The sequence below is a fragment of the Equus przewalskii genome, chromosome 16, assembly GCF_037783145.1.
Source record: "Equus przewalskii isolate Varuska chromosome 16, EquPr2, whole genome shotgun sequence".
In the NCBI taxonomy this organism is placed as follows: Eukaryota; Metazoa; Chordata; class Mammalia; order Perissodactyla; family Equidae; genus Equus; species Equus przewalskii.
Window position 1 is genome coordinate 64,700,414 of NC_091846.1, and position 15,022 is coordinate 64,715,435.

Genomic DNA, 15,022 nt, shown 5'->3' on the forward strand with positions numbered 1-15,022 from the left:
GCAGGGTGTGAGATCTAGAAAAAGATGAGATTTGAGCAGATTTTTGAAAGATGCATAGGACTTTGGAGGAGGGACAAAGGTAGAATTACCACACAAGTTCCTGAAAGAGAGTCATCTAATGGGACGTGTGTATAAGAGTGAATGTGTATGGGAAGGACAGAGATGAGATGGGAAAGATGGGAGGGAAAACTGAGGCTACATAGTTTGGGCTTCTTCTTCTTCTTCTTCTTCTTTTTTTTTTTTTTTTTTTTTTTGCACAAGCACAAGCAATAAGAAACTCTTCAAAGGCCTGCACAAGTACAGTTTCAAACCCTGTGGTATGGTTGTGGACCTGCCAGAAATCCCCAGTAGCAAGAGACTCGCCTGGAAAGCTGAGAAATCAGAGAGGAGACAGACATGTTTTATCAAAGCCTGAGATGAAAGGCAGGGCTGCAAGCATCACGAGGCTTTCCCGAATTTGGCTACACCTGCAAAGCAAAGGGAAGTCGTTTCAATTATGGAAGGTAAAAAGACCACTGGTTAAGTCAGGGGTGGTTCAGTCACATTTGCTTCCAGATAACATTGTCTCTTAATACAAAGGAGCCCAGTTAGTAATGTTTTCTTTTCAGATTGAGGATGTTTAACATAAACCCTATTGAGGTAGTCCACAGCACAGTTCATCAAATATTTCTGGCTCTCCACCTTCTGGGCACATGGTAGGACTGTACTCCTGTGCCCCCTTTGAGGTTTGGTGTGGCCAGGAGACTTACTTGGGCTAAAGAAATGTGAGATGTGATTTGTATAATTTTTGGTGAGAAACTTTAAGGGCCAGTGTATGGTTGTTATTGCTGTATTCTTTTGCGGAGGCAGTCAGAGAAACACAGGTCAAGATGGAATCTCTATCAGCCTGGCTGAGCACACTCCCCCTGCTAACCCATGTGGGAGTGAAAATAAACTTTTGTTGTGCTAAGCCACTGAGATTAAGGGTTTGTATGTTATTTCAGCTTATTCTTGCTCATACTGACTGATAAATCTATATTGCCAGTTATGAAGATATGTAATTGACATTATAATGTTTTCCTACTAAAAATGTTACAATAATATCAGACGACAATAGCAGCTTGTTGGAAGATTGGAGAATGTCTTAATCTGTTCCAGTTGCTATAACAAAATGCTATAGACTAAGTGACTTAGAAACAACAGGAATTTATTTCTCACAGTTCTGGAGGCTGAGAAGTCCAAGATCAAGTCCAGTTTCTGTGTCTGATGAGGGCCCACTTGCTGGTTCACAGACAACTGTCTTCTCACTGTGTCCTTCCACGGCAGCAGGAGCAACGGAGCTCTCTGGAGTCTCCTGGCACTAATCCCACTCATAAGAGCTACACCCTCATGACCTAATCCCTTCCCCGAGTCCCACCTCCAAACGCCATCACATTGGGCATTAGGATTTAACATACGGATGGGGACAGGACACAAACATTCAGTCTATAGCATAGAATATTGAACGAATTCCTTTCTTTCCTGATAAAGCTTGATAAGAGGTTGTAGAAAAGTGGAACCAGGAAGGGAGAATGGCAAAATGTGTCCAGTGTGGTAGCAGAAAATCAGGTGAGTGTGGTACCCTGGCACCCAAGTAGCTTCCAGGAGGAGTGACCAACTCTGTAAAATGCTATAGATCAAGGAAGATGAGAACTGATTGTTTGATTTAGGAAGTCACTGGTGACCTGGATCAGAGCAGGTTTTGGTGGAGGGTGTTGGGGGAGGGGGACAAACCCTAAATGGAGAGAGTCTAACAGAGAAGAGGAAACAGGGAAGTATAGACAGGGAATACAGACATTTTTGCTTTTTAATGAATTCACCATAAAGGGGAGCAGAGAAGTGGAATGGTAGCTAGAGGGGAAAATGGGGTCATGAGAGTTTTTTTTAAAGAGAATAGCATTTTTTTTTATATGCTGACAAGAATAATTCAGTAGGGAGGGAAAATTTTGACACTGCAGGAGAAAGGGGAGAGATTTTCTGGAGCCATATCCTTAAGTACATCACATGGCAGATTAGTTATCTCTTGCTGCATAACATATCATCCCAAAATCTAACGGCTTAAAACAGCAAACATTGATTATCTCATGATTTCTGTGGGTTAGGGATCCAGGAGCGCCTTGTTGAGGGCCTGTGGTTCAAGGTCTCTCCCGAGGCCACGACCAACATGTCAACCGCTGCTGCCATCATCTCAAGGCTCAACTGGGTGAAGATCCATTTCCACATCACTCACTCTACTGGTGGCAGGCCTCAGGTCCTTGCTGGCCTTTGGCCAGACATCAGTTCCTCACTGCATGGACCTCTCCATGGAGCAGCTCACAGAATGGCAGCTGGCTTCCCTCAGAGCAAGAGTTAAGAGAAAGAGGGGAGAGGCAGAAGTCATTGTTTTGTAACTTAATCAGGAAGTGACATCCCATCACCTTGCCATATTTTATTTGTTAGAAGTGATTCACCAGGTTCAGCTCAAACTCAAAGGAAGAGGTTTATACAAAGGGACGCGTGCCAGGAGGTAAGGATCACTGGGGCCATCTTAGAGGCTGCCTACCAGAGAGGGGATGGAATCTAGTGCCCACATAGAGAGGCTGGCCCTAGCTGGGAGCAGAGATTGTTCATCTCTAGTCACAGGAGAGAAGGCAGTGTTTATGGCCACACAGAAGCTAACGGTAGGTAGCTGTGGGGTGAGGGGGCGAGGTGAAGGTATTTGCTCAGTAGCACTGAGTACCCTGGAGAATGGTGGAGAGAACAAGAGGAACCAGGGCTCATTTTCTTTTGTTCCTCTGTTGCATCCTTGGGCATAGCCAGAAGGATCGAAATCCAGCACAGCACAGCTCTCTACCCTCTCAAATCCTTAACAATGACGCGTTTAAAGCACTACACCAGTTTCCTAACACTTTTACTTACCTGGACTCAGAAAAATGTCAGAAGACCCAGGAGGAACTAGGAGCAGGAGAAGGAAACAAGGAGATGGGGAGGGAAGAAAAGGTGAGGCATCAGCTGAGGACTCTGTTCACCAGCTGGGTTTTCATGCATGGGGTTCCCTCACTGCTCACAAGTCCTATGAAGCCAGAAGCCTTCGCCATTGAACATTGGTGGTTCAGGGGAAAAGGCGTTTTAATGGTTTGTTTCATTAAAGCAGAAAAGTGAGACAAACTCTTTTTCCTTTACTGACAGCATCCCCAGACCCCTCTGCCAGCAGCCACCACAGAATGGCTTTCAACTTGGGGGGGGGGGGTACACCAGAAACAGCAAATTATCAAGGAGCTTCTGTTTTGATTTTCAAGGATGTCAGGGGAAATCTTATGTTGCTAAGATGGTGGAAGGTTCCTTCCTTTGGTCTGTAGTGAGGGGCAGCGAGGCGAAAGAAAGAGTTTAGGCTCCGGGGCCGAGCACATATGGTGTGGATCTCAGCTCCACTACTTACCTTTGGAAAGTCCCTCCGGGTCTGTAAACAGGAAATACTTGTCTGAAGGTTAGACACATGGCTTCCAGGGGGCGCCATTCACACAGAATACAACGCGAACCACGCTTCCGGCCTTGCGCATCTGAGAGGCTCACCTGGCACAACACAGCAGCTCAGGAAAAGCCGTTGTCATTACGGGCTCATCCCCAGCCCCTCCGAATGACTTAGGGTTCTCTGCCTTGCTATTATATAGACAAAACTTCTCCCAGATGCGTTCTGTCCAGCTCTGCCCCTCTCCCTACCTTTTAGTCCAGAATCCCAAGTGCCTTCTCTTCGCCCACTCCTGACTGTCTTGTGAGAGTATTTTTCCATCAGGGAGCTCCTTAGCTAACGGAACCATCCGGAATTCTCCAAACCTCCTTCAAGACGTGCCCTGTGCTCCTAGAACCACCAGCCCCTGCTCTTCCTGCAGAGAAAAGAGCTTTCCGTTGCGGGCTACAGCTGCCTTGACGTCCTCTTCCCTGGCAAAGGTGGCCCAGGATGTAGGCTGCGCCAGGGGGTAAATAGATGCGTCACGCCCACGGCGGCGAGCAAATCATTATTTTCAGGGAACACTTTTCGCGAAAGCCTGCAGCCTTGCGATCTTTGTCGGAACTTGGGCTGGATCTTGTCTCCAAAGCTTTAGCAGGAAGGCAAACCTGGCTCTTTATCTCATGGACGGCATCCTCGTGACCTCGGCCAAGGGCTAGCGAGAAAAGCTCCAAGAAGCGGTCGCCATGCGCAGAGGCTCATCCTCCCCCACTGAAACCACCCGCGAGGCCCTTTGCGGTGCGAAGCGCTTCCCCGCGGCTCGCGGGGGCTCCACCCCGAGCGCGCACCACCGGGAGAGCCCCGACGCAGCCTTTACTCTGCCTACGCTCACGGTACCGGCGAGGGGACAGCCCTGGGTGCCACGTGGGGCGCTGGCGTCTCCCAGCTGCGGGAGTCTGAGACTTGAGCAAGGCCTTAAGGTCCCCCGAGGCCTGGATCCACGCTAGTCCCCGAGGGCCTGGGCCAGGGCCGCCAGCCTCGGTCTCCTCGCTCAGTCCCAGGGCTGCGCTCCGGCCGCCGGCGCCCAAGTCGTGCCCGGCCCAGGCCTGTCACCCAGTGTAGGCACGAGAAGAGATGGGCCCGGGGGCCGTGGGCGGGGGCGGGCGGTGAAGCCGCCGAGGCGTACGCGTACACTCAGCGTTGTCACTTCTCACAGCCTCCAAAGACCAAGGCGCCCCGGCTCCAGGCAGACAGAGGCCCAAGGGCGACTTTTCCGAGCGGGAGGTGGCGGGGGCTTTGGGAGCGTAGTGGGTGGGTGATTATTCCCCACGGCCGCCCATCCGCCCGCAGACATCAGAGAACACGCTCGTTGAGCGACCGCGAATCCACAGCTCGACGTTTTCTTTCCCAAAGTGGTCACGACCTCCATCTGGCGCATCCGAGGACACCTTCAGGGTCCCCTAGTTTTGCGCAGAGACTCGTGTTGGGTAAAGCTCGCCCAAAACTTGGGGAGTGAGGAGGGCACCTCCAGGTCCCCAAAGTCTGCATCCCACTAAAAGAAGTCGAGGCAGTTTTCTAGAAAGAAAGGAAACGGTGTCCACAGACGCGGGGAGTGGGTGCGCGTGGATCCGTGCCACCCGCCGTGCGCTCGGGCCCCCAGGAGGAGGGTGTGCACCGAGGTGTGGGGGCGCAGAGAGACTCCGCGCCGCCTCCGGCCAACCCCCGGTTCCCGCGGGTATGGGGAATTCCAGACCCACCTGTTTCGGCTCCCCGCGCGCCAGGGAAGCGAAGGGTAGCGGGTGGGCGCTGCCGCCGCCGGCTCATGTTTATTCACGCGGCCTTAAACAGCCTGTTCGAATACGTATTAATCAGTCGCTCTGCTTACTCGAGTCTAGGTTTGCAGGAGAAAGCTGAGTCCCTAAAAAGGGAGAACAGCAACTTGGGCTCTAGAAGCCTTGGTCTGGGGCAAAGCAGTCGGCGCCTTGGTTCCGCAAGCAGCCCCAGTGGGGCAGTGGCTGCCAAGGGGCATTGAGTCGATTAGCCGAGGGCCTTATTTATGCCCCCAGGCTCTCGCCTCACCATTGGAGCTGGGAACAAGCTCCCGAATCGTCCTAAGGGTCTCTCAGGGGCAGATTTCCTAGGAAGGAAAAAGAGCTTTAGCTTCAGTCTCTCCCTTGCACCAGCTCCTCTTCTAAAGTCCTATCATATTAATTCCAGTCAAGTTTATTTTTCTTAAATAGGTCCCCATGAATATATGTTTCAGTCTGCACAAAATATGTTTTCCACGGTGGGTCTGCGAGGGTTAAATTAGCTGGCCCCAGTTGCAGAGACTCCTCGTTCTAAAGTGGCTCCTGCCCCAGATGGAGGGGTCGCCGAGGTTGGGAGGAGGACTTTCAGAACCCTCCCTCGCCTCCAGATCCCCCGGCTCCACGCGGAGCCTGCCAGAGCCCGCGTGGTTATCATCTCCCACTTCCTTCCCTCCCCAGCCCCGGCCAGGTTCTTCTCTCAGCTGGGGCTGGACGGCGGCGGTGTTGCAGAGGAGTCGGGGTTGGAGGGAGTCGGGAGGTCGCGGGTCCTCCACCTCCTCCTGCTGTTGGGCTTGTCTGACCTCTCATCAGCCCTCCGCAGCACCTGCCCCAGGTGTGGGACCTGAAGGCAGGAGGGAGTGTCAGTAGTGCTGCAATTCCATTTTTTCTCTAGTGCTGATTTTTTCTTTTATCCTCCCACCCTTCCTTCCGTTTCGCCCGGCACTTATTTTTCTTCTGCTTCCCTGAAGAGGTTCTCCGTCTCCTTTCCGGGGCTCTAGGAGCGTAGTCTTACTCCTTAGCACTGAGCAGGTCTATGCAGGCACGGTGAGGCCATATAGGCCACCATTCGGATGATCCAGTTTGAAACAAACGCCCTTACCAAAACTTCAGCTAAGTGGGAGAGAGCAGGGGAGACTGCGCGCAAACGTTTGTTAGACAGAATTCTCGTGGTTTGCGCGCGGTCCTAATCCCACACAATTTCCCCTGATTCCTGATGCCGCGCGTGTAGCTCTCCAGTCCGGTGGAATCTCGGCGACGACTCTCAAGCCCGGAGTTTACCACGTGGCGATAAATAAACCGGGTCCGCTCCCAACTCGGTGTGTGCGCGCGCGTGCACGAGCTTTTAGACAGGAAATACCCACAGGGCAAATGGGGAAAGAGCTAAAGGCTTCCCTGAATTCAGTGGCAGTACCTGCGGGGGACTCTGGGGAGGACAGACTGGGCTCCCTGCGGATGTCACGGTGGTGACATTCTAGGAAGCTTGCCTCGCTCTCGCCTCCCCCCACACCCCTGGGTTCCTGAGAGCCCTTTTAAAAGTATTCCCTCTTCTGCAAACAGACTTCTCTCCCCTCCTGACCTTATGAAAAGATGGCACCAGCAGTGGAGACAACTGATCTGAAAAGCCTGTCTCGGTCTCTGTTATCCTGGGCTGTGCCTCTCCTTTCGGGATTTCAAGCTTTCTGCGAGTAGCTAATTGCCTTGGGGTGATCCCGAAATAAAACTGTGCAGGCGGGGTGGGCAGCGAGGGGGGCGCTCAAGTGAAATTGACAATCCAGTAATATCATTCCGTGAAGAGAGTCTCAAGACGTCTTCGTAATTTCCCTTAAGAAATCTGGTTTTACTGGTCGATCTCAGTAGGATAATTCTTTGTCTGGAGGCTCGAAAATGAGTAATAGGCCGTGTGTCTCCAAGTCCTCGGCTAACAGATAATAAATACACTCAAGGAGAGCAACGAGGTGTTTACAATTAATATCTAAACTTCTGCTGTTTGTCAAGAAGTCCCTAAATAACCCCTCCCCCAATCAAGCGAGGAGCCCAAAGGAGGTAGAAATCAGGTGGAGACATCTTCAAAAGGAATTAAAAAGCCAAAGCTGACTTTATTTCCTCCAGTCAAGTGTGAATGATGGGGCGGCCGAGGCAAGGGTGACGGAGTCTACCTGACAAACCCTGCGGCGAGGGGCTGGGGTGAGAAGTGGGGGGAATGGAGGGGTGGGGTGTCACATTGCGCTCCTTGCCTTGCGAGTACCACTTCCCTGCTCTGCGCCGACGCAATCCAACAGGTAGCCGCCTCCCCACAAATGCCCATCACCCCAAATCGCTGTGCGTTTTATCTCCTCAAAGTGACTCCCAACGGGTTTATCCGGATAGAGCTCTTCGCAAGTTTTTCAGATTTGTCCATTTCTAGGAATTTGCATGTTTTAAGGGAAGCTGAACCGCGAAGGCTCAGGTTACACTTTAAAATCTGCGATGCTTCTGCGCGCCCCCCGCCACTTGGTAAGGCTCCATTGCTTCTTTTAAAAGAAGAAGAAGAAGGAAAGAACACTGTTTTGAGAGTTTGGGATTCTCCCCGCCCCCGCCTCCCCCCCCCCCATGCACTTTTGTCACAACAATTCAGAAGCAGTTGTCATTGCTTCTCAAAAACCTAGTTTCCCGCCGGCCGTCTGGAGGGTCGCAGAGCCCCTGCTCAGAGTGCCCTCTGCGCCTCCGCGCGTTCGCAGGGACTTCACGGCTGGGCCATCTAGAATTTGCATTCATCATTTAAGTCAGGGGCCCCGCTGAAAGCTACTGGAAAGTTCCACGGCTGGGTGGCCCAGCAGCTGAGTAGGCCTGGCAGTCAATCATCAAAAATAAAACAATTGATACCGTTAGCTGCAAAGGCCCCTACGGACGCCTGCCTCCAGGGCAGTGCAGGGAACCCGAGGACCCCAGATCTCCGCGGGTTCGCGCCCTGCCTCTGGGGACAATTCAGCCAGGAGGGTCCCTGTCCCATGGGTTAGCCAAAGACGTACAGCCAGGAGGGGAAGGGGGGCAGGGACCAAGAGGAGAAACAACGGAAAGAGCCAACCTTTAAACGTAGTCTAATTCTTTAAGGAGGTGAGTACAACGTTTCTATGCAGACAGGTGAGGCTCCTCCGGGTAGATTAAGGGTGAGGACAGAGATGGAATGGGGGGGGGCAGTAGTTGCTCGTCGCTTGTTTGGTCTTCACATCTTTTCTAGCAGCCCAGGTAGGCTGGAGGCAAAACCCTGAGAAGGCGATGGCGACCTTCCCGCCTGGACCAGTTCTCTAGAAAAGGGAGGAGGGGCGGTGAAAGGCAAAACTCGGCCTTGGTATTGCCCCTCCCCAACACCCATAGGAGGCCCGGGTTCCCCATTAAATTTACATTTATTCACTCATTCCACAACTATTCATTCAGCACCTAGCATGTACCAGACACTGTATTAGGCTCTCAAAAACGCAGTATAAATGGAAACCGAGAGCCTAAGGATTGGCTCCCTGGACTGTTTTAAGATCAGCAGGCATCTTGGAATCGCCAGACTTGCCGCTCCACAGATTCCAGCGCTGGGCAGTCGGACACAAGGAAACATAACTTCAGCATAACTTTTACTTCTCCTTTCCTTTTTTCTTTTTTGGAGTAGCAAAGGACCATTAATTAGAAGAATAATTACTGCTACCCTATATTATCCCAACCTGTTCAATTTCTATCTGGTGCAGACAATGCTAATAATGGCAATTATTGCTTCTATAAACATCCCGAGGCAACACACTTCTCCCGCAGTGTGTGTGTGTGTTTAAAGAATATATATAAAAAGTTCCCCCGCTCATTTGCATAGCTTCATCTTTACCTTTTCCCATTCAGCCCTTGCAAAAAGCATATCTATTCAAAGCCCTTGCAAAAAGCATATCTATTCAAAGGGCATTTAGTCCATTTCTTTCTTGGCCGGTAAACCTATTCATCAATTGTTCTGCCTTGTAGATCGCATTCTAATGCTAATCTAGCGTGTTAAATATCTTTTTGTTCCCCTTTCACCGTTTTGTCATTCAGTTTATCCAGTTTTGGTCACCCATTTTATTTATTTATGCGCCTGCTCCTATTCAGGGGCTCATGTATTTTTTATTATGTTGTTTCACTGTCACGCAGTGTCAACTTAGTCTATTCAATGGGGGCTACTTGAAGGCCGGAGGGACAAAGCGTGTACACATTGCACCGCTATTCATTCCGGCCAGCTGGATCGGCTGAAAAAAAAACCTTGTGAAAAGAAACGCCTCACAATGGACACAGAAGAAGTGCACAATGCTAACAGTTTTCCAAATACCACTGATTGGTTTCTTCACAATGAGGAGAAAGCCGCCGCTTTTTCTTAGCTCCACTTCAACAAACAACACTCTCACAAAACCTCCCAACCCTGCGTTTTGTTCCCGGACAAAACCTCCTCGACTGTCTAAACGCTCCCACTGAAGGACAAAAAAAAAAAAAAAAAAAAAGAAAGAAAGAAAGAAAAAGAAAGAAAGAAAAGAAAGGATAAAAAAAAAAAAAGCTCTTTTTACTATTTCCCCTCCTTTTTTTTTCCCTGCAAGAGAGAAAAAAGAAATGGAGGGGGGAGGGATTGTCAGTGAATTAATAATATCAGTCTTTTAAAAGAAGAGGGCTGACCTTTGAGATGCACTGGGCTGAGGGAGAAAGAACGGGGGAGAGATTAATAAAGTTTGGACGGCGCTCTCCGCCTCCGCTGCGCTGCGGGCGCAGGAGAGACGCGGCCACTTCGGGCGGGCGAGTTGCGGGAACTTCGCTCGCCCCGAGGCGGCGGCGGCGGCGGGGAGCGCCCGCGCCGAGTCGCGCTCTGATTGGCTGGCGCTCCGGTCCCTATCTGTTCCGCGAAGACGGTGGAATCTTCTCTCCATCTTCTGCGCCCCTCGCCGAGGCAGTCCCGAGCCTGGGGGTGAGAGGGAGATCCACGCTTTCTTGTTCTAGTTTCGGGGGCGGTGTGGGGGTGGGGGGAAGTTGTCAAATGAAGTGACAATAGCAGCCAGCTCCACTGCTCCCCGGGAGCCACCCCGAGCCCGGCAGGGTCCCCCAGCTCCGTCCTTACGGCTCAAACAGAACCATTCCACCTGTTTGCGCAAAGCCAGAAGGCAACACACGCCTGGCCCCTCAGATGTGAAGCTTGTTTGAAGCCCTTAGGCAACTGTGACCCCCTAAGAAATGTGGCTTTTTTAAACCTTAAAAAGAAACGAAAACGGAAGAACAAGAAGGAAGGGAAAGAAGGAAGGAAGGAGAAAAGGAAGGGAAGAAAGAGAGAGAGTGATGGGTAGACAGAGAGAGAGAGAGATCTCGAGCCAGCAACAGCTCTTTGCCTCGTCCTAGCGCTATATTTGTGGGTCCCTCTTAGGCACACATCCGGCCCTTTCTCCACGTCCTCTTGCCCCAGAGTCGCTCCCCCTTAATTCTGCACAGTCTAACTTGGCAGGAGGCTTGCTCCAGGCGTAAAACCCGCCAACTTGTTAGCAAGCCCGCTGGAGTCAGAGTGGTGATAAACGAGTCACCCCTGTGGCCCTGTGGACTTACTCAAACAGCCGCACAATCTGCTGGCGATGTGACCCTGCGTGCTCACCCCTGGCATCCTCCCCCCTCTCCTTCCCCATCTTTCTAGTCTTCTTCTCATTCATCAACACTCCGGAGCATTGCTCCCAGAAAAGGCTCATCTTTGGGAAAAAGGGAGGGGCGGGCAGTCTTCAGGCCGGTGGGGCCGAGCTGGAAGCCTCAGGGAGGTAACTAAGATTTAGGGCTGGGGTGATTTCCAGCGAGCCGCAGGAAGTTCCGTGTTGAGAAGTGATGGGCTGCTACAAAAGGGAAAGACGAAGCCTTGAAAGGATTTAATTAACCGTGTCAGGGATAATTACCCCTGGACAGTCCAAATTAGTTTTGCATAATCGCTCAGAACCATATGAATTAACTTATAATATTGCAAAGAGCTCGGGGAATAACAGGATAGGGATCGTTTTAATTAGTGAATCGGGGTCAAAACCAGCAGAGCCTATTTCTCACATTTCTAAAACTTTTCATGGTTTTTAAAATATTATTCCGTTGGGGGAAAACAATGACTTTAAAGAGTTAGGTCGCTTATAAAGACGTGCAGCTCCAGAAACGGTCTGTCAAAGGGTAAACTAGTTTAGGACTAGTTGAGTCTTGTATCTTGAGAATTGGTATCTCAGTTGGGGGGGAATAAAGATCACCCTACAGTTAATTTTTTTTTTCTCTGCTATTCTTCCTGGTGCCCTATAATTTCTTTTCTAAAATTAAAATCCTTTGTGATTTCAAAGCTTTCTCCAGTGGAAACTTGTCCAGCCCTGGAAATTCAACCCTCTCTATTAGAATTTGTTATACTTCTGTTTTAATGCCATTAGCATGACAGAATAAAGCCCGAAAGAGGCCAAAAGTTGTACATTGTCGTTAGCAGTGGTTATCCTTCCAAACAAAGTCTTAAGGTGTAAACAAGGAATATGCCAAAGATACGCAAACAAATTACACCGATTTAAGCGGTGGGGCTGTCCTACTAACAAGATAAAGTGGTCAGGCAACTTTCCCCTCTTAGAATGTTACTGGAAACTACTGAAATGCTTTGAACAGTCTGGATGTTTTCAATGGACTCTGTTCTACTGGTTCATGAATGCCTTTTTTTTTTCCAAGATAATACAACTACTTGGGTTTTTTTTTTTTATCTTCTTTCCTATTCACGATTAAAAATGTGATAAATCAGGTTTTTGGCTCTGAATAACAATGGCTTGATTTAGATTTCCTAGTAAATCTACTCAAAAGCGAACAAAGGCTGCCTTTGGGGGATACCTTACGCTTCACCTGGACCAGGCACGTAGGGCGATTCAGATAGAAATCTCGTTAGGAACTCAACAAGCAATAGAGGATTTTCTCTTTTCCCTGGTTCAGGCTTTATTTAAACTCTTTGTTCAAAAAAAATGAACAGAGTGATAGTCGGATTCTAATTTACAGATATAGTTTAGACGTCTAATATTAAATTAGATCACACAAGAAAACCATTTACACATAAAGGTTAAAACCAATACTTAAACTTTTAAAAACTTTATATTACATAAAGCCAAAAGGAAACTAAATACATGTTAGCCAACTTCATTCACAAACATTAGTCAAAATATATACATTTAAAAAGAAACAAAAAAGCTATAATTGAGGAGGGTTCTTTTCTCTAAAATGTGTTTTATCATAACTTGCAAATGAATTGCAAGTGATCTAAAAAATAAGCTAATTGGGGAGGGAACTCCAAAACACATTTAAACAGTTAAAGTTGGTGGAGAAATACTAGCTGAAAATGAGAGACATCTGTCGAAACAATTCTGGGTTTCTTTTTTTCAGTTTTGCTAAATAATAAATATATAATTACCACTCAGACAAAAAAGTCTGATTTAATCTTAGATAAAACTGCGATTCTGAAATAGTCCCGCAATTTTTAAAAGTTAACTTTGACATTTGCTCAAAATGCTTTAGAGTCTAAAACCGACTCAAATTTAGGGCAACGCAAATAACACATTTTCAAAGACTCAAAGTTTTCACGGACATATACACATTTACATCTTAAGGTGAACTGAGCCATAAGCGGAAAATAGGAGCCGTGTCTTTTTCCTTCCTGTAAACCGTGTAAGAAATCCAAGCAAGCGGACTCAGGGAGACTTCTAGTAGTTTTGTTTTGTTTTTTTAAGGGAAAAAATCCAATTGACAGCTTTTCATCTCACACATATTTCTTGTTTGCCTTCCTTGCTCTTGAGAAAGAGCCCTTGTTCTGATTTGCATATGGCGTGATAAACAAAAGAAACCGGGATCATCTCACATACAAAAGGCCAGATTCGAGCCGGTCACTGGTCAAGAACGGATCCGGTCTGGGGTTTCTGCTTGAGAGGACTGCGATTTGCAAAGTTCAAACAGTAAAACACGGAGCAAGGCTGCTCAGAGCCGTCCCGCTCCGAGAAACTAATGACACTGCTCAGCTTTTCCCTTGTGCCAGCCATTGCAGACCTAACATTTGAACAGCGTGCATGCAACGCAGACCAGGAGAGGGGGGCGGGGAAAAGGAAGATAATGAGGAAAAAAACCAAAACCGACAATAAACTTCCAACAAACAAAACTGGAAAGCCCAACATGTCAAAAAGTTACTCCTCCGTCTCTGTGGGCCAAAACGCAACAGGTTCCGAAGTGCAAAGCAAACACCAACTGCTGCCGGATACAACCGCCCTCTTTAAAGTTGGCTGCCGAAGTGCAGGTCTGAAATGATCCCGTGAATCCACACGCACACTCGCCCGCGCACTCGCGCGCTCGGCCACTCGCGCCCCGACTGGCATCTCTGCCTCTGCCTGGCACCTATACATCTTATGTACATACAAACCGGGGCCCCTGCCGCGGGAAGGCGCAAGGGGAGGCCATAGAGCTCGTACCTATACATATGTACACGTGTGCACACCGGTCCTCGCAAGGCGGCCCCGCGGGGTCATAGCGCGGCGGCGTAGGCCGCGGGGTAGGGGTCCAGCTGAGGCTTGCCCATGCCCGGCAGCAGGATGTAGGCGAGCGGCGGCTGCAGCCCGGGGCTGGGCCACGCGCTGCAGTTGCACGGGATCATGTAGCCCGGGTTGCCCGGGCTGGGGTGCGAGTGCGTGTGCCCCCCGGCGGCCGCGGCCGCCGCTGCAGCCGCTGCCGCCGCGCCGTGGAAGGCGCCCGCGCCGGCGGTCGGGTAGCCCAGCGACGAGGCGTACGGGAGGCCGGACGACGACGACGAGATCTCTGCCATCTTAGAGCCCAGGTCGAGCAGCGAGTAGGGGCTGCCGGCTGCGGCGGCTGCAGCGGCTGCGGCGGCGGCGGCGGCCGACTGCGGGAAGAAGACGCGCGCGGCGGCGGCGGCGGCGGCTGCGGCCGCCTTCTCGGGGTTGGCGAGCAGAGACTCGGGCACCAGGCCGCCGCCGGCGCCCGCGTGCAGCCCGGTGCCCGCCTTGAGCGCCGGGTGCTCGGCGTCGGCCACGCCGCCCAGGCCGTAGGGCACCGGGAAGGCGAACTTGTCCTTCTTGAGCAGCGTCTTGGGCTTGCGCCGCGGCCGGTACTTGTAGTCGGGGTGCTCCTTCATGTGCATGGCGCGCAGGCGCTTCGCCTCGTCGATGAACGGCCGCTTCTCGGACTCGGTGAGCAGCTTCCACTCGGCGCCCAGGCGCTTGCTGATCTCCGAGTTGTGCATTTTGGGGTTCTCCTGGGCCATCTTGCGCCGCTGAGCCCGCGACCACACCATGAAGGCATTCATGGGCCGCTTGACGTGGTCGACCGGCTTGGACATGCTCTCGCTGTGCCGCGGCTGCAGCCCGCCGCCACCGCCCGGGCCGTCGCCCTCGGCCCGGAGAAAATCAATGTTGGCTATCCGCGGGGACCCGTTCGGCCCGCCTGCGCTCGCCGCACCCCACTTTGCGCCCCGGCGTGGCTCCCGCCCGGGAGGAGGGGGCTGGGGGACCAGGCCAGGGCCGCGCCGCGCTCCCGGCCGCCCTGGTCTCTCCGGCCAAGCGCTCGGGAAAATCCTCTCCCCGGCCCTATAACTTCTCGGCGGTGCCCCCACCCCACGGTGACAGTTTGCCCTTCGCTTTCTTTTTGTCCTTCCGCTCCAGTTGCGGTTGTTGGCGAACTCCCGGCAGGTAGCCGCTGCCCGGCAAAGCTCTCCCCCTCCTCGGTCTTTTTCTCTCTTAAATGCACAGCGGCCCGGAAAGTTGCG

At 51.1% G+C, this 15,022-nt stretch overlaps 1 protein-coding gene across 2 annotated transcripts; it reads right to left on the bottom strand.

Annotated features, from left to right (window-relative positions):
- Window positions 1-1,165: 1,165 nt before the first annotated feature.
- On the bottom strand, window positions 1,166-14,596 carry SOX21 (SRY-box transcription factor 21). 2 transcript variants are annotated; one of them, XM_070579064.1, is made up of 2 exons: window positions 13,713-14,596; window positions 1,166-2,345 (listed from the first exon to the last, which is right to left on the bottom strand). In XM_070579064.1, exon 1 carries the CDS (start codon window positions 14,594-14,596, stop codon window positions 13,766-13,768), a length of 831 nt encoding a protein of 276 aa, XP_070435165.1. In that variant the 3' UTR covers window positions 1,166-2,345; window positions 13,713-13,765. The 2 variants fall into 2 exon arrangements, with proteins under 2 accessions (XP_070435165.1, XP_070435164.1); XM_070579063.1 differs by having other exon boundaries at window positions 1,166-2,349.
- Window positions 14,597-15,022: the final 426 nt, after the last annotated feature.

Excerpts from the sequence above, each read along its gene's own strand:
- SOX21 (XM_070579064.1), bottom strand. The coding sequence starts at position 14,596 with ATGTCCAAGCCGGTCGACCACGTCAAGCGGCCCATGAATGCCTTCATG.